Source organism: Rhinoderma darwinii, chromosome 13 (genome assembly GCF_050947455.1).
Source record: "Rhinoderma darwinii isolate aRhiDar2 chromosome 13, aRhiDar2.hap1, whole genome shotgun sequence".
In the NCBI taxonomy this organism is placed as follows: domain Eukaryota; kingdom Metazoa; phylum Chordata; class Amphibia; order Anura; family Rhinodermatidae; genus Rhinoderma; species Rhinoderma darwinii.
The window spans coordinates 53,649,067-53,672,664 of NC_134699.1; the positions used below are offsets into that span (position 1 = coordinate 53,649,067).

Consider the following 23,598-nt stretch of genomic DNA (forward strand, 5'->3'; position numbering starts at 1 on the left):
TAGTCATTTAGGTTTTATATGTACATGTCAAAAGTGTGAAAATTGTCCTGGCTACAAAAGGTGCAAAATATTCAAAAACCCCTGGCAGCAAAAGGGCCGACACAGTTTTTTTGAAAATCTTTTTATTAGGTCAACACAGTGGATACATGAAAAGAATAATAAATCCAGATTACAATCAAAAGACAAATAGTATAATACTTTGCCTACCAAGATTACATTTTTATATATTTTTTTATTTAAGGGTTATTTAATTTCACATAAATGTATTTTTACACAAATCATATTACTATAATTGGAAGAGGTAAAGATAAGTGTGGTTCAATTATTGTCCTATGCTTTGCCTGCATCCCTATTAATCACATTGTCTCGATTAATTGTATTGGAACGGACTACAAAGAAGGGTAAAAACAGCTTAGAATGAGTCAGACCATGTCATGTCCTATCTCAACCTGCACTATCAGATATTTTTTATCAATACTTTTAGGTGAAAAACTGCTTACACATTCCTTTCTTTCTGAGCAATAACAATGTAATAAGCTGTGAAATCTGATTTGTCTTCTAGAGCATCTTCTTTCTTCTTAGAACATTCAAGGTTTTCAATAACGTATCCAGCTCCAGTTATAGTTTCCCTGAGGAAGGCTTCACTAATGGTCAGGCCAGAGAACTTAACTTGGCCTACCATATAGTAAGTGTTTCCCAAGACACCCGTGAGGACCAAGTAACCACCCAGTTTTAATAATTTAGTAACGTTTTTTAGAGCAATGACATATGATTCAAAATCTTTACATGCTCCTTCCAGACACAGGCAACTCAGGACACAATCAACTTGGGGAATAGTAACCGGCTCTATGGGATTGCTCTTCAAAACATCACACTTCAGGACTTGTTTTATGGTTCTTCTTAGTCCTTCTTCCTTTTCTTGCCAAGGTATCCTGGAACAGAAGAGGGGTCATTACTTATACAACATATTTTATCTATGAATACAATTTTAATTTGGAAGGATAGACCGTACCAGGTAAAGTAGAACAGGACACATACTTCCTTGCTATAATTTTGAAATTTTAACAAAAAGAAATGGGCAAATGTTAGGAAAACTCCTTAAGATCACCATGAATATTGTTCTATCTTCTGGGCGGTTCTGGTTTTACCTTGAGCCTATCTCTTTTCTCTGTCCTTCTGCCTATCAGGTGTAGGGTTAGTATTTATGCTATGCTTCCTCCACCTGTTCTTTGCTTGTGAATTTCCTGTCTGCATGTGTTTTGATCAAACTACTTACCTACACCCTTTACCTCTGACTTCTGGACTTCTTGGAAATTGACCTCGGCGTGTATTTGGATAACCCTTTGTTTACAGATTTTGACTATCTGCTCCCGGCTGTTTCTGACCGCTGCTTTAGCTGATATCCACTTGCTTACTGTTTTGGACATTATTTACCCTCTAGCTGTCTGAGGTGCAATGCAGGCAAACCTGAACAGGAACCAAACACTGAACTCTGCTAAGACAACCTGGGTTCTATGCAGCAAAAACCATCCAGTCTTGTGGTCAGCTCTGGTGAAGACCTTAGAGTAGCCTTAAGCCCTACCCACACGACAGGGATTCTCGGCCATGTGACAGCCTTTTTTTTTTTTTTTGAAAGGCCGTCACACGGCCACAGTAGAAACAATAGACCCAAATGAGGCTAATCGCATTGCCAATTTTTTGACGGCCCTGTCAAAAAAATAGAACATGCCCTATTTTGGGCCGTTCACCCAGCTTCACTGCTCCCATAGAAGTCTATGGGGCCGTGTAAAGCATGGCTGTCACTTGGATGTGCTCTGAGTGACGGCCATGCTTTCTGCCACTCGCTCGCTCTCTTCTCCTTACAGTGCGAAGTGCATGTGAGAAGGAGATTTTTTTGCTCACTGTAGGAGCGGAATCCCTAATCCTTGGCCACAGCATTGCTAAAGCTGTGGCCGGGGATTCTGCTCCAGGAGAAGTCCCTGACTTCACTGTCCATATATGGACAGTCACTGCTCCTAAAGCAGAATCCCCAGCCACAGCAGCCGACGCTCTGGCCCGGGATTCTTCTCATAGAGGGAGCCCCTGACGTCCCTGTCCATATGTGTACAGCAGGGCAGGTTACATGACAAATGGTCGAGTCGTCATCAAGGAAGACTGAAACTAAACTTCCAGCCCCCTGGCAGCACGGTGTATTAGCAATTGTACTCACATACTGCAGTGATTACACTGCCTGGTGCTCTCAGAAAGTTAATCTAAGAAAGGGTTGTGTTCTGTGTGGTGTGGCTTACAACTACTTACAGTCTGGGTGCTAGCCTTCTCGGATACATTCTTTGCATGCACACCCATAGCTACAAAGTGAATATAACACCTTTTCTGCCTCACCTCTCTGTTCCCTATGCAGGAATGGACACATCTAATAATGCAAGTAGATTTTCACATCACCTTCTCATGAGAAAAACAGAATATGGACTCTGTATGTCCTCTCACCTAAAAAAGGGTAACAGGGCTGGCTCATTCTCAGGGTTCGTGGATGTCCAAGCTGCTGCACCCCCCTAGTGATCTGACATTATGACAAGTTTAATTTACATGGACAACAGCACACGTCTGGTATGATTTAACCCGTTAGTGACCGCCAATACGCCTTTTAACGGCGGCCACTAACAGGCTTTATTCTGATGCATATGCCTTTTTACGGCACTGCATCAGGATAAAGTAAACAGAGTCGGGAGCGTCAAATCTCCCTGCTCTCAGCTGCTAGAGACGTCATGTGAGATCGATATTAGTATAGATCTCACATGTTTAACCCCTCAGATGCGGTGCACAATAGCCGAGTGTCTGTGTCTTCAATGGTCTAATAAAGGCCCCCAGGTCTGCCTGGAGCGAATGCCTGCTAGATCATGCCGGAGGCATGACCTAGCAGATCCCTGTCCGTTTTAAACGGACAGGCAGTAATACACTGCAATACAAAAGTATTGCAGTGTATTATAATAGCGATCGGAGAATCGCATATTAAAGTCCCCTAGTGGGACTAGTGAAAAAGTAAAAAAAAAAGTTTAATAAAGTTAATTAAATAAAAAATGTGAAAAAAAAAAAATGAAAAACCCACCTTTTCCCCTTACAAAATGCTTTACTATTAAAAAAACAAAATAAAGTAAAAAAGTTACACATATTTGGTATTGCCGCGTCCGTAACGACCCCGACTATAAATCTATAGCATTATTGAATCCGCACGGTGAACGGCGTAAAAAATGTAATAAAAAACTATGGAAAAATTGCTGTTTTCTGTGAATCCTGACTTTAAAAAAAAGGTGATAAAAAAAGTGATCAAAAAGTCGCATCTACTCCAAAATGGTACCAATAAAAACGACAAGTCTTCCCGCAAAAAAAAAAGCCCTCATACAACCGCATTGGCGAAAAAATAACGTTACGGCTCTTCAAATATGGAGACACAAAAACAAATAATTTAGAAAAAAAAGCGTTTTTACTGTGTAAAAGTAGTAAAACATACAAAAACTATACAAATTTGGTATCGTTGCAATCGTAAGAAACCCACTGAATAAAGTTATTGTGTTATTTATATCACGGTAAACGGCATAGATTTAAGACGCGAAAAAGAGTGGCGAAATTTCAGGTTTTTTTCTATTCCCCCCAAAAAAAGTTAATAAAAGTGAATCAATAAATAATATGTCCCCCAAAATGGTGCTATTAAAAAATACAACTTGTCCCACAAAAAACAAGACCTTATACAGCTATGTCGACGCAAAAATAAAAAGGTTATAGCTCTTGGAATGCGACGATGGAAAAACGTAAAAAATGGCTTGGTCATTAAGGTTTAAAATAGGCTGGTCATTAAGGGGTTAAAGGTTATTTATCTGTCAACACTCCATAGCAGCAATGTTTCAGCCTTTAAAGACAGTAAGGTCTTTCTTGAACATTGAGAAAGACCTCACTGTATAGGCCGGAAAAGGGTTTGCCAGCCTATGACGACATTTCGCCAGTCTAAGGCTGGAATATCTGTGCAACTCCATATCTTCTTTCTAACATGGATGTTGGATATACATGTCATAAGTGTTTTCTGTAGGGAAGAAGGAATAGAGGGTGTAAAGATTGCAGTTGTACCCAGGTCATGATATCTCATGGGCCAAGTTATAACTTTTTTTAAACAAAATTCCCATATTATGTACTGTACTAATTTGTAATAGGATCTGATCTTCTTAAGCCATTGCTATTTTGAAAAGATATGGTTTGGCATGCCATCTTTTTCACAGTACCTGTCACCTTCCAGCTGGCAAACATGTTTCACCACAGGGCTCCAGTCGAATGCTCCAGGCTGTTTCTTAAGCCACAAATTAAATTCCTCTCTGTTTTTGTCCGTAAAATCTGACACAATGATGTTCTTGAAGGCTTCGCAGGCTGATAGAAGCTGGTAGATGCAAGGCCCTGTTCCAATGTCAATCAATGCATCACCCTTCACTTTACCTGATAGGAAAAAGAACAAACATCATAACAAAGCCTGCTGATCTGTAGCTGAATAGTTTGCAACTTTCACAATTATGCTTGCAAGCCTTATTGTATTTAATGCTAACTGCTTGAGACTTAAAGAGGCTCTGTCGCCACATTAGAAGTGCCCGATCTCCTATATAAGGAGATCGGCGCTATAATGTAGGTGACAGTAATGCTTTTTATTTTGAAAAAAGATCTATTTTAAACCACTTTGAGCGATTTTTAGCTTTATGCTAATGAGTTTCTTAATGCCCAAGTGGGCGTGTTTTTACTTTAGACCAAGTGGGCGTTGTACAGAGGAGTGTATGACGCTGACCAATCAGTGACCAGTCAGTGTCATACACTTCTCCCCATTCATTTACACTGCACTAGCAATATAGTTATATCGCTATGTGCAGCCACATACACAAACACTAACATTACTGCAGTGTCCTGACAATGAATATACATTACCTCCAGCCAGGACGTGATGTGTATTCAGAATCCTGACACGTCTGTAGCGTCTGAGATTTACAGCAAGACAAACATAATCTCGCGAGATTACGATGTAACCTGTCATTTCAAACGAGATTACGTTTGCCTTGCTGGAATCTCACAGAAAAGATTCAGAAGTATCAGGATTCTGAATACACAAGACGTCCTGGCTGGAGGTAATGTATATTCATTATCAGGACACTGCAGTAACGTTAGTGTTTGTGTATGTGGGTGCACATAGCGATATAACTATATCGCTAATGCAGTGTAAATGAATGGAGAGAAGTGTATGACGCCGATTGGTCAGCGTCATACATTCCTCTGTACAACGCCCACTTGGTCTAAAGTAAAAACACGCCCACTTGGGCATTAAGAAACTCATTAGCATAAAGCTAAAAATCGCTCATAAAGTGGTTTAAAATAGATCGTTTTTCTAAATAAAAAGCACTGCTGTCACCTACATTATAGCGCCCATCTCCTTATGTAGGCGATAGGGCACTTATAATGTAGTGACAGAGCCTCTTTAATGTTAGCAAAATCATAGAAGATTGGGGACCCCATAGTAAAGATCGAACCTCAATTATGGTGCTGGGTTTTGCTATTCAGGGCAGAGGGCCTGGTGTTTGTTTCTCCCTCAATGCCTTTTCTATAAGCACAGACTCCTCGCCTAAATCCTGATAGAATCGTGAACGTGGGATAACGGTGAGTCCAGCACAAGTTCTTGCCACTCAATAGCAAATTAGATGGGACCAACCAGGTCTAAGCCCCCTCTCCTTAAGGGTCCCACGGCAGCTGCATGGACTTCTGTAACGTCCGCGGCCCGTCATCCCTACTCACCCCTCGACGACCGCAGACTTCCTAGTTCGGGCAGGCATCTCCCTCCTAGGAGACGCCGGCACTCAGTTCCGCTCTGCCCTGCAGTGTTCCCCAGGATGTGTGCATGCTCTCGTTCCTGGCCTTAAAGGGCCAGCGCGCGCACATGAAAAATATTATTAATTAGCCCCTGATCACCCTGGACTATGTATAAAAACCTTCAAGTTTCATCTGTGCCTAAGCCTCAGCTCCTGTCTGGACTATTACAGGTACGCTTGTGCTAGAACTTTGTACAGACTGTTTGGCCAGATAATACTCCGCTACGGTGGTGCGGCCTAGTGGGTGCACATACCCACGGATCGTGACATCTGCCTTTATGGTATGAGTGCTCTTGTTTCTTGATTGGCATTTCCGTGGCTTAGACCATACATTAAAGGAGTTGGCCACTTTAAGGACACTCCACCCAAAACTAAATCTTTTCCATGTGCCATTATGGTATTCCATGTGTTAGTATCGCACCTGTTATTTTTCTTGCTGCTTCTCTCCATATATAAATCAGACTGGGATGGTTGCTTAGCAGCAGTGTGAATCAGGCTCAGTGACATGCTTTCTCTACTTGGGTCTATGGAGATCTATGTGTCACCCATCACAGGCTTCAGCAGTTCCTGTACCACACTAGTATTACACAGGGGAGGACAGAAACTTCTATTATCAGCTAACACTGATACTTAGACAGGTTCCTGTCACACTGGTATAATGTAGAAGAATATAGTGCAGCCTCCCTGTCTGTATACTAATGGTTTCTCAGCTTATTTAGGAGAATATAGAGAGAATGATAATCACAGTGTCCCCCAGCATGCAGAAATGGTATGGTCTTTAGCTGGTCATATGATGCTGTGCTGAATCATCATGGAATTCATAGCAAAGCAGAGAGGAAAAGAAAGCTGGGGAAATCTAAGAATCAAAATATAGGCTTTTTTAAAGCACAGACAAGGCAGCAGTTCAAAAAGTAAGTACTGTATACATAAAAGATGTGTAGAGCGTGGTATAGAGTTAGGTGAGGGTGCAAGGATGGAATGTTATGTTTCCACTGGGGGTCTTCTTTAAGAAAACTATCAGAAGTGCATTCTAAACAATATTTTGGTAAACTTACTATTTGACTTTATTTGCAGCTCAGCGCCATTTTCCCGAGGTCATAAAACACACCCTTTTTATGACTGCTGAATCTTCTTTATGCCCGCGGCTCTCATCCATTTTGTAGCTAAAGAAATGGGAGCATGTAACTGGACACGTCACTTTGCATCCGCCATTGTACAACAGTGCATCCTGGAAACTAGCACAGATGCAGTAGTTTTACAATGGAGTATACAGAGTGATGCGTCCAGTCACATGCTTCTCCATCATCTGTCATATTATGGACAGAACCCGCGGCCATAAGGGTTCATAAGAGAGCGTGGCTTATGAACCCTGGAAAACGGCGCTCAATTGAAAATAAAGTCAAATTGTACGTTTACCAAAACACAGTTTAGAATGTACACCTGATAATTTTCTTAAAGTGGCCAACACTTAAAGAAAATGATTTCCCACAGCAAACATTCAGGGCTGAGGATAAATGAAGAACTATTCTTACTATGATACAATAAGAATATAACATCAATGGGCTATGTAACTTTGAATATACTTTGTGTTTCAATTCATCACCATTTTAAAGATTTTGTCTAAGAAATCGTCACTAAGGCCCTTTTACACGGGCCAATGATCGTGCATACGAGCATTTGAAAATCTCCCTATCCTATTCCAAACGCACCCTGGAATCTAAAAAGGACTCTGCCCTCTTCCTCCTTGCCTGAGCGTTGTTGTGTCTGCCCATGTTAGTTATTGCAAATGGTTGCCTAGTTGTTTACTGTATCCTGTGTTCCTGTATCCAGTAATTGTGTTTACTCCAACACTATACTTCACACTGAAGCAGAGTTCATCAACTGCGCCAAGTGTCATCTGCGCCAAGTGTCTGCTATGCCAAGTGCTAAAGAGCACTTCCAGGGGACTAATAAACCTGCTCATGGAGCATTCTCCATTCTGATGCACGCTACATCTTGCCACGCTGTGTGCAATTTTTCCATGTAGTGAGTCTAAACAACTCACTGTACTCATCACTTTATGTTATATGTTGTTCCTTTATTTCCTCCATTGTTTTCCCTCTCTTTGGTGGATGTGCGAGTCAACATTACAATTTTTGCGACTGGAGGAGCTAGCTGACTGGGACAAACATCTCAGGTCGTACACATTCTTTTTATCTACCTTATACTCTCGAACAGGTATTGGTTAATGGCTCCACCACACTCTAACACACACACACAACGCCAATATATTTGAAGGTGGTTTCTTGGAATGTAGCTGGGTTGAACACACCAATAAAATGAAAAAGGATCGCATCTCACTTACATAAATTTAAACTGTGTTATCTTCCTCCAAGAGACGCAGTGGAAAACGGGTGACTAATGTACATTGAAAGCTCTTTGTATAGGAAAATGTATATTGGCCTTCTTTCAATCTAAATCCAGGGGAGTGGCGATCGTCATTAACAAAATTGTTGACTGCATAATACATGATGAACATTGCGATCCTAAGACTAGATACATTTACTTGGATGTCACACAAAACTCCCATAGATACTCACTTCTTAATATTTATGCTCCAAATCTACCCAATGCAGACTTCTCACACCTATATTAGTTCCTCCTCACTAAATCATTATCTACGGTGAAATGGGGTGGAGATTACAATATAGTGATGGACACTATTGACACTATTGACAGGTCACAACCTTCCACTACTGATACTCCTACTTAAATTATGGCGACCATGCTAACCCACTTGCAACTTTGTGACCCTTGGAGACTTCATTACGCAGACGCTCGTGACTACACATTCTATTCCATGGTTCATGATTCCCGCTCTAGAATAGACAACTTTCTTATCTCATCTACACTTTTCCCTGACATTATCGACACCACTATACATAACAATCATCTCAGACCATTCTCCCATCTCACTAACTATAGACTTACGATCCACTCAAACTACCAGCAGAAATTGGCATTTCCCAACATATTTGCTGGACTCAGAGGACTTCAAACTATTTTTGACCCGTGAATGGACAAACTATACAGATGATAACTTACAACATACCGAGGTTGCCAGTGTCTTCTGGAGGACTTCCAAAGAAGTCTTACACAGGCAAATTATAAATATTATATTTCACATAAAGAACGTTCACTGGCACCAAAATATGACTCCCTATACAAATCCTTAACGGAAGCACATGCCCAACATAATGCTACACCTATACCTAAGACTAAACACTACATAGATTCTCGTCAACTACTTGACACTTTTCTCTTGGGTCAGGCAAAATGGCCTAAGGACTTTTAAAAAAAAAATTTTTTAGATGGGGCAACAAAATGGGACGTTTACTTTCAAACCTCACTAAAACCCCAAAATCCAACTACAATATGTTAAAAATTAGACACTCTTCTACAGTTCCAATAGTTACCAACCCTTCTACTATATACAAAACATGTTCTTAGACTATTAAAAAATCGCTCTACTATACAAAACATGTTCTTAGACAATTTAAAAAAAAAAAATCACTCTATACCTGTTAGGGATCTGCCAGGTACTACGTCTAGGTATACTCCTGGGATTAATCAATCCACACCTGAGGCCAGACCTGTTCGACTGACACCATCTCCCACCAACCAGGGTGGCAGGCTCAGGAGTGGGAGAGCCTATCGCGGCCTGGTCAGTCGGAGTTAGCTCCGCCCCCTGTCCTTTATTACCTGCCGTGTTCTCCTCCTCAGTGCTTGTAATTCTTTTGGATTCCTGGCCCCACTGCTGCTTGCTCCAGCCTGCTTCTGCCGTGCTTCTGCCTTGCTGCTGTTCTGCTTAACCTGCTTTGCTTTGCCTCTGGCTTGCTTCCTCCTCCGTGCTCACTTGGGTATACTCCACTTTATCCTGGTCCTGACTACTCATTCACCGCTCCGTTTCCTCGCGGCGTTCCGTGGGCTACTGCCCCTTCCCTTGCGTGTTCCCTGTTTGTTCTCCCGTGCACTTAGACAGCGTAGGGACCGCCGCCCAGTTGTACCCCGTCGCCTAGGGCGGGTCGTTGCAAGTAGGCAGGGTCAGGGCGGTGGGTAGATTAGGGCTCACTTTCCCTTCACCTCCTTCCTGCCATTACAATACCCCTCTCCATGACCCCCAACGTACGTCGGATTTGCTGAAGGCCACATCCCTCCCCGAATTAAACTCAGAGCAACAAGCACTTTTTTCTCAACTGATTACCGTAGAAGAAATCCAATTAGTGATCTCTCACCTGCCGAACAATAAAATACCAGGATCAGACGGTTTATCAGGGGAACATTATAAAATGATCAAACCGCACATCATACCTAATTAACATCCCTATTTAACTCAATATGTATTGACTACATACATGTCCCTAAGTTCCACGAATCCTGAACTATTTTAATTCCAAAACCGGAAAAAGACTTAACTCTAGAACAATCTTACGGACCCATATCCCTTCTTAACCAAGATTATAATATTCTCACCAAAGTCCTTTCAAATCGATTACAACTAATGCTTCCCTCTATTGTCACCTCCTCACAATTATGGTTCTTACAAAACAGTCATTCCTCTAAGGGAATCCATTTGGCAATCGCAGCCACAGTAGTGGCTCAGTCCCGCTCTTCCCCTCAGACCATGCTACTCAGCCTTGATGCTGAGAAAGCATTCGATAAAGTATAACACGAGAGATATTGGTCCGCTCACCATGCACCTGGGATATCTATAGCACCACGCTGTAATCCCTTTCGGTGCTGTAGACAAAGGGAACTCCGCGTCGGCAGCAAATTAAACAATAGATAATGTTCAAAAAAGGTAACGTCCAGCACCCGATCCAGTAAAACAAAAATCTTTAATTCATCACTCTATAACAAGATAAAACACACCTAGGTAGGACTCTTACGCATTTTGAACGGAAGGGTTCTTAGTCATTCGATAAAGTATACTGGCTATTTCTAAACACATCCCTTCGTTTCAGGAATTTCGGATCAGTTTTCACCAACTTTATATAACTGATGCAAATGGATACACTCGCTACCTTCACAATAAACGACCCAAATACAAATCCTATACAGCTCTACAGAAGAACATGTCAGGGTTGTCCCCTCTTTAATTTGTCACTAGACCCTCTACTACGAATGATACACACCGATATTAACATTCAAGGTATTAAAATCAACTTCCAGGACATATGTATCTTGGCTTTCGCTGATTATGTTCTGAGGTTTCTCTCCAATCCTAGACAAACGGTCCACTCAGCCCTGTCACTCATCAAGACATACGGACCGTAATCGGGTTTTACCAACTTGGACAAATCGGAAACCCTACTCCTCAAAGGCCCTTTCCCCCTCCTGGGCTACTGGACAAACACTTAAATGGACACGAACTCACATCACCTATTTATGGTCAACCATCACAAAAACCCATACAAAATTTATACAGAAAACATAAAACACCCATATTGCTCAATTAAAACAAATGATACATACCTGGCAAACCTCTACTCTCTCGTTTCCTGGTAGATCAATCTCCTGAAATCGGTAGCTTTCCCTAAACTATTATATTTATTGCAATTGCTCTCAATCTACCTTAATCCCAGAGATTAGAGGATCATTAATGCCCTATACAGAAACTTTATTTGGAATAATACTCGTCCTCGAATAGCCATGCGAGCCCTACAACAGACTAAATTCCATGGAGGTCTCAACTTTCCAAATATATATGCAACTATAATCTAGCAGCCCTCCTTAGAATTCTGGCGGACTGGACCCACAGTACCTCTCAGTACTCGGACCCCTCTGTTGAAGCTCAATTTGCCAGACCCTACTCTCTCTCTTATACATCTTACATTCTCACACTCAACTGCTACCAGAGGAGGTGCACCTCAACCCTCCCCACAACCATTAAGCACGTAATACGGAAATGAGCCAACCTTGACCCATATGCCTCACTGCTGTTGCCATTACTTGGTAACCCAGATTTCCAAGATGGACATCCTGTAGTGATATTTGTCAATGGGAGATGGGTGGTGTAAGTTGCCTATCTGACCTCATGTCGGTGGATGACTCACTCCCATTGACATTTCCAGGATAGATTTCACTTTTCCTCTCAGTCACTGTTCCCATTTTTGCAAGCTTCAAGCTGAGGAAAATGGCAAACCAAATCTCTTCCAACTCCTCTCCATCTTGTAACCAACTTACTCATCAAATCGAAAAATACGCATGGGAAAACATCTCTGTATTACAATTTTCTAAGATCGCCTATTCATTAGGCCACTCTCCCAACGGGTGTACACTCTTGGTTGCAACACTTTCCAGATCTATCCATCAAGATCATCATGGATAATCTATATTTAGCTTAAAAATTTCTATTCATAGAGCCTATATATTACCAATGAGGAACTACCTTATGGGTAGATTTCCTTCATCGTCTTGCCCGAAATGTGCGATATTGAATGCTGATCTTTACCATTGCTTCTGGAGTTGTCCTTGCATACAACAGTTTTGGAAACGTGTTGAAACCTTTGGTATTACACACTTAGTACATTTTGTTCCACTGTCACCTGCGTGGACAATTTTTGCTATTTTAACCGGTTCCCGACTGCTGGCTGTGTATATACGAACAAACAATTGCAGGTGTCCCGCTAATTACATGCTAAATTTTGGTTATTACTAACTAACCGATATAGTAACTTCCTTTTTTTTTTTTGCCAATTGTAGCACACCATCTCGTGACTCGCACATCCTAGTTCTCGAATATTTAACCGCCCCTTCCCTTTCTTCCTCCACATGCTTGGTTAATATCTAGTATTATCTTTCCAATGCTGATATTTCATATTAGAATGCCTTGTACTACATTTAGTGACATTATATTGCTATGACTTGAAACAAACTGTTTTATAGAGGACACCATTATATTATTATGTTCTGCAAAAAAGCACTGGAATTGTTTATACCAGTTAAACCTGTACAATCCTATAACCTGATTTCCCAGTTTATTTCCCCTCCACTCTTCCCTTTTGTTATACTGAAAATAACAGAAAAACCCTTTCATAAAAACAATTAAAAAACAACATATGCACTATAGTTGGCAATTCATGTGTGTTATAGCTGGCAATACACTCCCTTTGACTGAATTATCGTTTGGCTGGGAGCTACTGTATATTCTCCGACTCCCCATAAACATGCATGTTAGTTTACGATAGGCCATCAATATTTGATCAGTACCTGATCCTTACAATCCACACAAATGATGTAGCCGTTACCCTTTATTATTTAAACAGGCACGGCGGCTCACCTGTGCAGGCTCAGATATAATATATATTACTATTGAAATACATGAAGAGAACATGGCGCACGCACTGTACAGCGCCCGCGATCTTCTCTTTCTTCATTGACCACACCTGCTAGTCAGTCATTAGTGCCGGCCGCGTCACAGTAGGAGGGAGTACCGCTCCTCCCTCCTTCCTCTATTACCACCTATGATAATCTGAGTATGGATGGGGGGGGGCTGAAGACTGTCGCGCGCAGCACAGGGTTCCCGATGACGTGCCCGTGTCACTCCCTCGCGCTGCAGTGTACAGTGATAGACCAGTCCCAGGCAGGTATTGGAGCAGAGCAAAAGCTTAAAATAAAGACACTAGAGTAGGCACTAGTATTTTTTGAAGCCAGCATTGAGGAACATTGGGGTTAATGTGACCCACATTAACCCAAATGTTGCCAGTATGTGAGGGAAATGATGAAGTTAATGTGAGGCACGAGGTATTATGAATTTTGAACCTCCATGTGCCTCACATTAATAGTAATTAACCCCATCATTTCCCTCACACATTAACCCAATGTCACCCATTATAATAATTATAGTAAGCGATCCCATCAAGTACTTTACTTACAGTCATAATGGGCAACATTGGGCTAATTTGTGAGGTATATGATGGGGTTAACTACTATTAATGTGAGGCAGATGGGGGTTTAAAATTGATAAGACCATGTGCCTCACATCAGAAAATGGAAGTACTTTATATTTTTGTGGGTTTGTTTAATGTTATGTATCGTTCTGGTATCAAGTATCGCAATACTACACAAAGTATCGTATCGGAGTCCAGACTCTGGTATTGTGACAACCCTAATTATATATATATATATATACATATACATATACATATATACACACACACACACACACCACACACACACACACACTTGTCAGTTACATTTTTGGAAGCTACAATTATGACTTACCTGAATTAAAGGTTTCCGCTAGTTGTTTTAGTATAAATTGTAAATATTCATCTCCCATAGAGCCTGCGCCCAGATGATAATAGGAATTTAGATATTCCTTTGGGTCGAATAATTTCTGGTATTCGTCCTTTCCTGTGAAGTCAGACATAGTTTCCTCTCTGTAGATACACTCTGAAGTGACTGCACGCTCTCACTACTGGAAATGTCCTTAATAACCTGCTATTCTTCTGACTAGCCTGCAAACAACTTGTTCTGCCAAGTGAATGTCGGTAGTAAGCCAAGTCCATGTTCACATGACCTCGAGGTCCGTAGCTGCAGAACTGTTCAGACCTCACAGCGCACTTCAGACCTATTGTATTCGGAGCTGAAACAACCAATTATGCGACTCCACACACATTAATAGTGGCATATTTAGGTTAGAATTGCATTTTGACTTGCCTTCCTGAAAGTCACCACTCTGATAATGCAAAACACTTGATAATCTGGAACCTATAAGGTCTGTTCAATACTTAAAGGGGTTTCCAAGTTATTTTAAAAAATTGGCCATGGTAGGAGGGATGCAAAAGAAAAAAACAAAAAAACCATTACTCACCTCACAGATCCTGTCGTTCTAGCGCCGCAGCTTAGTTTCTCTCCGCTGCTGTTTATTGACATAGCTGCAGCGATGATGTGCCTGTATACCCACGTGAATGCTGCAGAGAGTTTCCGCAGCTTCGTTTTAGTGATCGGTGGGGGTCTCAGTGCTCGGACCCCATCGATCAAAACTTCTGACATGTCACTATAATGTGTCAGAAGTTTGTTGAAAGTTTAGTTACACTTTAAGGGCTACGTACACCTTTGAATCTTATTTTATTTTTAATAAAAATCATGTGATTGGTGCAACTTTTTATTAAAAATATTTTTTTCTTTTTGAGATACAGCTGCTTTGTATCTTGTATCGAGCGGCTGTATCTAGCGCCGAAACCTGTATCTGTCAAAGATACGCAGGACCCGCTGTCACTGAACCCGTCAGTGCCGTTGATCTGACAAATTCAGGCCTTAGAGCATGATACAGCTGCTCTCTATACAAGATACAAAGCAGCTGTATCTCAAAAAGTAAAAATTATTTTTAATAAAAAGTATTTAGAAAGTTGAACCAAACACACTGATAGACATTTATAAGGAAGGCTCTTTCATATGCTACTTTATAGTTGTACAGGGGCATAGGATGCCCTTAGACTTCCATGTTAAAAAAAAAAAAATACCAGCAACATAAGTTTTTTTTCCGAGCTGCCTCTGCATAGAAAAGCACATTCGATTAAAAAAAAAAAAAAGGCATACCGAGGTCAAATCCACCTTTATCTGTTGGTTGAATGGAGCTCTATAGATACATAGGAGCCTTACCCGCCGTATACGCCAAACGTAGGGCTCAAACGCAGTGTGAACTTAGCCTTATTAGTACTTATCTGCAGAAGCTTTGACTCTCACTACTCAGTGAGTGCAAGTTACAGTTGCAGGAACATTGAGGGGAAAAAAATGCACACACCATAACTAAAAACAAATTCAGCCTCATGAAGATAGATTGGAAGCATAATGAAAAATGTTAGAAAAGATTAATTAAAAGATTAATTAAGATTAATTACATGAAACAAATCATGGTATCTTGTTTAGTGTAATGAATGAGCTAACAGAGAAGAACCAATAGATCAATAACCATTTAACCAGAACTTGGATCCACAATCATCAAAATGATGTGCTATACATATATACTTTACCCGGAAGATGCTAGAAAGCATCTGAAAGGGCGCGAAACGGCTTTAGGCCAGCTGTCTTGTCCGTGTCGCTCATGTCTTGCCCGCCTCTATTTTTTTAATTAAAGCACTGAGATCTTTTTGAAAGTGGGGAGTGCCCTTTTATTATTTTGCTACAATTTGTGTATTTTCTTACATCTATCTACTACAAGCACTGAGCACCACTGACTACCGGTGGTCATACCACAATCCCAGCAAGCACGCGATCTTGGACCGCCACAGTGGAGGTACTGCCAATCATTCACTCTCTAACTTTTTGAATCTAGCTATATTCTCCAACTCCCCCATAAACATGTGTCCAGCTCAGAATAGGCCACCAATTTACACAGGCATGGCGGCTTGTCCGTGCAGCCTCAGATATATATATTCAAACATGGGGCCACATGTGACAATAAAGTACCCACTTTTTTTCACAATACTACGGAGTGCTGCCTGTTTTTTGAATTTTATACAGTTGGGGTCCTGGTTTGTTCCCTATTAAATACACAGTGGCAAGAAACTTTAACTTTACTTTTTCGATGGCTTTTGTTGTGTGGGATCAAGCTGTAGCAAGTTATCAGGGTCAAGATGAACTTGGCTATATCTGTATATATATTTATACATGCATATACACACTCCCCAGTAGTCTCTCATTGGTCGGTTCAAGTTTTTGGAAGCCACAATTATGACTTACCTGAATTAAATGTTTCCGCTAGTTGTTTTAGTATAAATTTTAAATATTCTTCTCCCATAGACCCTGCATCCAGATGATAATAGGAATCTAGATATTCCTTTGGGTTGAATAATTTCTGGTATTCGTCCTTTCCTGTGAAGCCAGACATGGTTTCTTCTCTGTAGATACACGCTCTGTAGATACACTCTGTAGATACACGCTCTCACTACCGGAAATGTCCTTAATGAACTTCTTCTGAATAGATTGCCAACAACTTGTTCTGCCAAGTGAATGTCGGTGGCAAGCCAAGTCAATGTTCACATGATCTCAAAGTCCGTATCTAGAAAGCTGTTCTGACCTCACAGCGCACTGTAAAAAGATGATATATTGTATTCAAACTTTTACATTTGACCATCTAGTTTTAATTGTTTATGAATTGGGCCAGGTAGGTTTTATAAAAATAGGGACCTGGGAAACAAATAAAATAGGGACTTTGTTTGCCATTTTAGACATTTTTATAATTTCAAAAGATATAAATATATATACAGTATATTGTGGCAGTGCTGCTGCTAGGGTGGTATATATATGTGCCAAAAAGTGGTGTATTTCAAACCGGGTGTTTAAAGCATAGAAAGAGGCATTTCGCTAAGATTCGGGTTGAGTCCAAATCTCGGAATAGGTCCTGGTTTACTGGAGTAGGGGAGAGATGGGAAGGCTCCCGCTCCATCCAGACAGTCTGATTTGCCTGATTAGATGGGAGAGCTCCATAAATAAGCTGTGAGCTCTTCCCACAGGGTTCCCAGCCTGGGGAAGACAGGCAATACAAGGCCTAGGGGAGTCATAACCATGATGATATGAATTGTGTTTGTTTTGACAGGACTGAGTAGAAGGCCACGGGTCTCATAGTGAACGACACTATGTGTTTAAGTGGTGGTTCAGAACGCAGTAGACAAATGTAGGTGCACGAATAGGGTCCCAACCCAATCGTATATAAAATAAGTATTCGGCACACAAGATTGACGTTTTTGAAAGTAAATCTTGATTTTTATTTCAAGTAGTAGTAGATGCCAGAGGCTTAGTGCGACGTTTCGGTCATAACACGACCTTCATCGGGCACTATAGGAACAAATTATATTTCAAAGAAAATATATTAACATCATATAGAATGGTTTACTTCATATATTCACAACTTAAAAGTCGTACAGTGTATTCACTAAATAAGAACAGTATCTAGTACAAGTACGCAGACACGTGCAAACCATAATAATAAATTATGTTGAATAGGATGATATACATATCTGTCGGTAAGTAAGAAAAATAAAAGAATAATAGCAAAATTATATGTACATAGAGAGAAGACATCCTTACGTAGGAAACAATGGCCAGGGGTATAAACAATAGTAAAGTTCGATTGGTGGAAGAATCTGTGATAGGCATCAAAACAACGTCTCGCATACGTTCTAATGAGCAAACTAAGCATTAGCAGGAGGCAAATGTAGTAGATCAAGGGTCAACCTTATTGTGGCCCCTCAGAGAGCTTCTCTATATCTGGGCTCGGTTAAAGAGAAGAAGAGATTAAGATATTATTTGAGTATATTGCATCAGAATATAAGTATGTTAATGGTCTCAAGGGTAAGTATAGGTAGAATATGTCAGATGTAGGATGTGGCATTCTATGTAGATAGCCTAACGGTATAGCTAATCAGAGGTGCGCTCTGTGCTCAACGAATAGCCCTTTAAGTAGTACAGGTATAGACTGCTAAAGAGTAAATGAACATTCTCAGCGGCTGCTGCGGGTCAACCATAGTACTTTACCTGTAATACCAATTATGTAATATACATGATTAAATGCCCATGTGGATTAGCCTACGTTGGTGAGACAACACAACGTGTACGAGATAGAATCGGGCAACATAAAAGTAACATACGCTGCAACAAAACATTACTACCCATCCCAGCACAATTCCTCTCAAAAAAACACATCTCACAATTACAGTTCAGGTCATAGAACACATACCAGCCCCCAGAAGAGGTGGAGATAGAATCAAAAATCTCAAACGTAGGGAAGCTTATTGGATACAGAGGTTCAGACACTGGAACCTCGAGGCCTGAACAGAGAATATGAGATTATCAGCTTTCTATGATATGAAAGGGTCTTCCCTGATTGCATACAATAGGGTCTAGGGATTATACTATGTGTTCCTTTATACTCCATACTAATGTCTCTTATTATCCTCCGCTAGACACGCTGACCTCCTCTATGGTTACAAACGACTGCCATCCGGGCAAACCCAGGCTGCGGTATCCTTGGTAATATTGGGTTCAAAATATAGTGTAGCTCATTTACTTATTTATCTATCAATTTTTTTAATTTTTTTGATTTTATTTATTTTTCTAGATTTCATTTTTCATATATCTTACCCCTACAACTTTTCTACACATTAAAACAGGGACACCTAAACTTTAGGAGTTGTCATATATATTTGATAAATATTTTATACCTCAACACTTATATGGACTAACTTGACCAGATAATACATATGTGATTATGTTTCCATGACAACATGGCTAACATCATAAATACCGTAACGGCATTATTTGTCCACGTATCAAGCCTGTTACTACATTTGAACAGACACATACACTGCTATTTACGATAATACCATCCCTGATTCTAGGAAACCTATTATATTCATACCTAGTCAGTAAAAGTTACAGATACGATGCTACAATCGGCCTACTAAAAAACATGCCCCTCGTCGTTACGTAATTTATTATGACTATACGCCCACAATATGTACTCCTCTCCGACTCCACATGGCTAGCCTAATAGTACCGCCCATTATATGGCATAGGAATCACAGCCAATGCACCGCCTACCACTCCAACCCCTCTACACTTTAAAAAGAGCAGTCTCACTTACGAGTTTCAGCGCCAAATGCAGCGGTCAGCCGCCATTCCAAACAAAGCGCCAACGACTTAATACACCAGTAACCAGAATGGCACAGGTGAGCGAATAGATGACTACATCAATCATCTTTGTATAACTATGGAGATGATCTTATAGCTACGGTTGACCCGTAGCAGCCGCTGAGAATGTTCATTTACTCTTTAGCAGTCTATACCTGTACTACTTAAAAGGCTATTCGTTGTGCACAGAGCGCACCTCTGATTAGCTATACCGTTAGGCTATCTACATAGAACGCCACATCCTACATCTGACATATTCTACCTATACTTACCCTTGAGACCATTAACATACTTATATTGTAATGCAATATAAATAATATCTTAATCTCTTCTTCTCCTAAGGCCCCATGCACACGACCGTAAAAACTCCTGTAATTACGTGCCGTAATTACGGGCCCATAGACTTCTATTGGCCACGTGTACCTCCCCGTATGCTTACAGGAAGGTGCCTGTGCCGTTGAAAAAGATAGAACATGTCCTATTTCAGGCCGTAATTACGGCACGGGCAGCCCATAGAAGTCTATGGGGCTCCCGTAATTACGTGTGACTACATGTGTGTGCACCCGTAATTACTGGAGCGTTGCTAGGCGACGCCTGTAAATAGTCACTGTCCAGGGTGCTGAAAGAGTTAAACGATCGGCAATAACTGTTTCAGCACCCTGGACAGTGGCTACCGATCACAATATAGATAAAGCTGTAAAAAAAAAAAAAGACGTTCATACTTACCCAGAACTCCCTGCTTCTTCCTCCAGTCCGGCCTCCTGGGATGACGTTACAGCCCATGTGACCGTTGCAGACAATCACAGGCCAATCACTGGCTGCAGTGGTCACATGGACTGCCGCGTCATCCAGGGAGGTCGGACTGGATGTCGAGAGGAACGCGTCACCAAGACAACGGCCGGGTAAGTATGAATTTCTTTTACTTTTATTACGGAAAGGGCTGCCCCTTCTCTCGATCCTGCACTGATAGAGAGAAGGGCTGCCGATTAGTGCAGTGCAATTTTGCAGCCAAAAACGTGCCCGTAAATACGGGTGCAATACGGGTCGAATACGTGTGACCAAGGACCCGTATTTACGCCAGTATTTACGGGTGGACAAAAATATGGTCGTGTGCATGGGGCCTTAGCCGAGCCCAAATATAGATAAGCTCTCCGAGAGGCCAAAATATGGTTGACCCTTGACCTACTACATTTGCCTCCTGCTAATGCTTAGTTTGCTCATTAGAACGTATGCGAGACGTTGTTTTGATACCTATCACAGATTCTTCCACCAATCGAACTTTACTATTGTTTATACCCCTGGCCATTGTTTCCTACGTAAGGATGTCTTCTCTCTATGTACATATAATTTTGCTATTATTCTTTTATTTTTCTTACTTACCGACAGATATGTATATCATCCTATTCAACAGGATTTATTATTATGGTTTGCACGTGTCTGCGTACATGTACTAGATACTGTTCTTATTTTGTGAATACACTGTACGACATTTAAGTTGTGAATATATGAAGTAAACAATTCTATATGATGTTAATATATTTTCTTTGAAATATAATTTGTTCCTATAGTGCCCGATGAAGGTCGTGTTATGACCGAAACGTCGCACTAAGCCTCTGGCATCTACTACTACTTGAAATAAAAATCAAGATTTACTTTCAAAAACTTCAATCTTGTGTGCCGAATACTTATTTTATATACTATATGTGTTTAGTTAGAGGCTGGACGGCCTAGGGTTTATTTTAAACTGTTTTCACGCGATAATAAAGCTGGTTGCGTCCAATTTTAAACCTATTCCACTGTGTTGGAGTGAGAATTTTCTTACCCTGCCAGCCATCTTGCCAAGGAGAAGGAATAACCCATGAGCTAACTTGCCCTCAAGTTGTCACCAAAAATGTATACACAGTTGCAAGAAAAAGTAAGCGAACCCTTTGGAATTCCCTAGATTTCTGCATTGATTACTAATAAAATGTGGTCTGATTGTTATCTACGTCACAACTATGAATAAACACAATGTAACTAAACTATTAACACACAAACAGTTGTACTGATCATGTCTGTGCACGTTGTGTAAACATCCACAGTGCAGGGAGCAAAAGTGAACCTCTCCAAGAGCTAATAGGCACAAGGTGTTTCAATTAAGGAGATTAGATTAAAATTATGGGTTTCACAGGTACTTTGACCATTCAATAAAGTTACACAAAGCCTGGTTACTGACAAATCTGTTATCAGGAACTATTGGTTAGTGTGAATCATGCCACAAGGCAAACAACTTTTAGAAGACATGTTATAGAGACGCATGGAGCTAGAAAAAAACAAAAACCGGCTACAAAAGCATTGCTAAATACCTGGGTGTACATCATTCCACGGTTAGACAAACGGTCTTCAAATTGGGAAATTTCAATACTGTTGCCACTCTTCCTAGGAGTGGGTGTCCAGTTAAGATGACACCAAGAGCAGCCCTGAAAGAGGTGAGAAAGAACCCAAGAGTAAAAGCAAAAGATCTACTGAAGACTCTACAACCTGCAAAAACCTTTGTTCATGTGTTTACTATTAGGGTATGTTCACATGGCCTATTTTCGGCCGTTTTTCGGGCTGTAAACGCCCGAGAAATCGGAAGCAGAACGCCTCCAAACATCTGCCCATTGATTTCAATGGGAAAACGTCATTCTGTTCCGACTGAGCTTTTTTCACTGCGTTTTTTTACGCGTAAAAAGACGTCCGCGAAAAAGAAGTGCAGGACACTTCTTGGGACGTTTTTGGAGCAGTTTTCCATAGACTGTTGAAAAAAGCTCCAAAAATGGCCGGAAAAACGCAGCAAAAATCGTGAGTGGCACAAAAAAACGTCTGAAAATCAGGAGCTGTTTTCTCTTGAGACTTTTTTGACTGGGTATCACACAACCCCCCCCTTTGAAGATAGTGCCTCCCTATAGATTCAACCACACATCGCCCCCTTATAGATAGCACCATACACAGCCCCCTGTAGATAACGTCTTAAAGCCCCAATCCCCCCTGTAGATAACGCCATACAGCCCCCCTGTATATAAACGCCATAGAGATACCCCCTGTAGATAACGCCATACAGACCCCCCTGTAGAGAAAGCCATACAGACCCCCCTGTAGAGAACGCCATACAGACCCGCCTGTAGATAACGCCATACAGACCCCCCCCTCTAGATAACGCCATACAGACCCCTCCTGTAGATAACGCCATACAGACCCCCCTGTAGATAACGCCATACAGACCCCCCTGTAGATAACGCCATACAGACCCCCCCTGTAGATAACGCCATACAGACCCCCCCTGTAGATAACGCCATACAGACCCCCCCTGTAGATAACGCCATATAGCCCCCCCCCAAAAAAAAAATGGCCTATAGTTTTTCCTACAAAAGAGATGTATCCCCTATCCACAGGATAGGGGATACATGTGTGATTGCTGGCAGCGATAAGGAGAATGGGGGACCGAAAGTCCCCCGAAGTTCTCCATGACTAACCTCGGACTTCCGGCGTCTGCGCAGTTCAATAAAAATGAAAGGTGCGCTGGTCACGCATGCGCACAAGCGCGACCAGTGCACAATTAATTTCTATGGAGCTGCAGACAGACCCCGGAAGTCCGAGGTCTGTCATGGAGAACTTTAGGGGACTTTCGGTCCCCCGTTCTCCTTATCGCTGGGCGTCCCAGCGATCACACATGTATCCCCTATCCTGTGGATAGGGGATGCATGTGTTTTGTAGGAACAACCCCTTCAGTGGCGTCGCGCTGTAGCAGCCATAGCGGCTGCTAGCAAAGCCTCCGGCCATGGGGAGGCCCTCATGCTGCGGGCCCTGTAGCAGCCGCTACGGCTGCTATACCGGTAGTTACGCCACTGGAGGGAACAATGATTTCTAAGATGCATTTTACAGCAAAACGTAAGGGCAGTAGTCTATAAAACTCAAGCTGAAGTGACGGTGGGTGATACAACGAGACAATGACCCAAAGCATACAAGTAAAGAAACTAAAGAATAGTTGGCCAAGTCTGAGTTCTGTCCTTAA

General features: G+C 41.4%; 1 protein-coding gene across 2 annotated transcripts; it reads right to left on the minus strand.

Annotated features, from left to right (window-relative positions):
* Positions 1 to 227: 227 nt before the first annotated feature.
* On the minus strand, positions 228 to 16,785 carry LOC142666367 (nicotinamide N-methyltransferase-like). 2 transcript variants are annotated; one of them, XM_075846387.1, is made up of 3 exons: positions 16,617 to 16,785; positions 4,272 to 4,479; positions 228 to 932 (listed from the first exon to the last, which is right to left on the minus strand). In XM_075846387.1, the coding sequence occupies exons 1-3, from the start codon at positions 16,762 to 16,764 to the stop codon at positions 497 to 499; spliced, it is 792 nt and encodes a 263-aa protein (XP_075702502.1). In that variant the 5' UTR covers positions 16,765 to 16,785; the 3' UTR covers positions 228 to 496. The 2 variants fall into 2 exon arrangements, with proteins under 2 accessions (XP_075702502.1, XP_075702501.1); XM_075846386.1 differs by lacking the exon at positions 16,617 to 16,785 and adding an exon at positions 14,154 to 14,389.
* Positions 16,786 to 23,598: the final 6,813 nt, after the last annotated feature.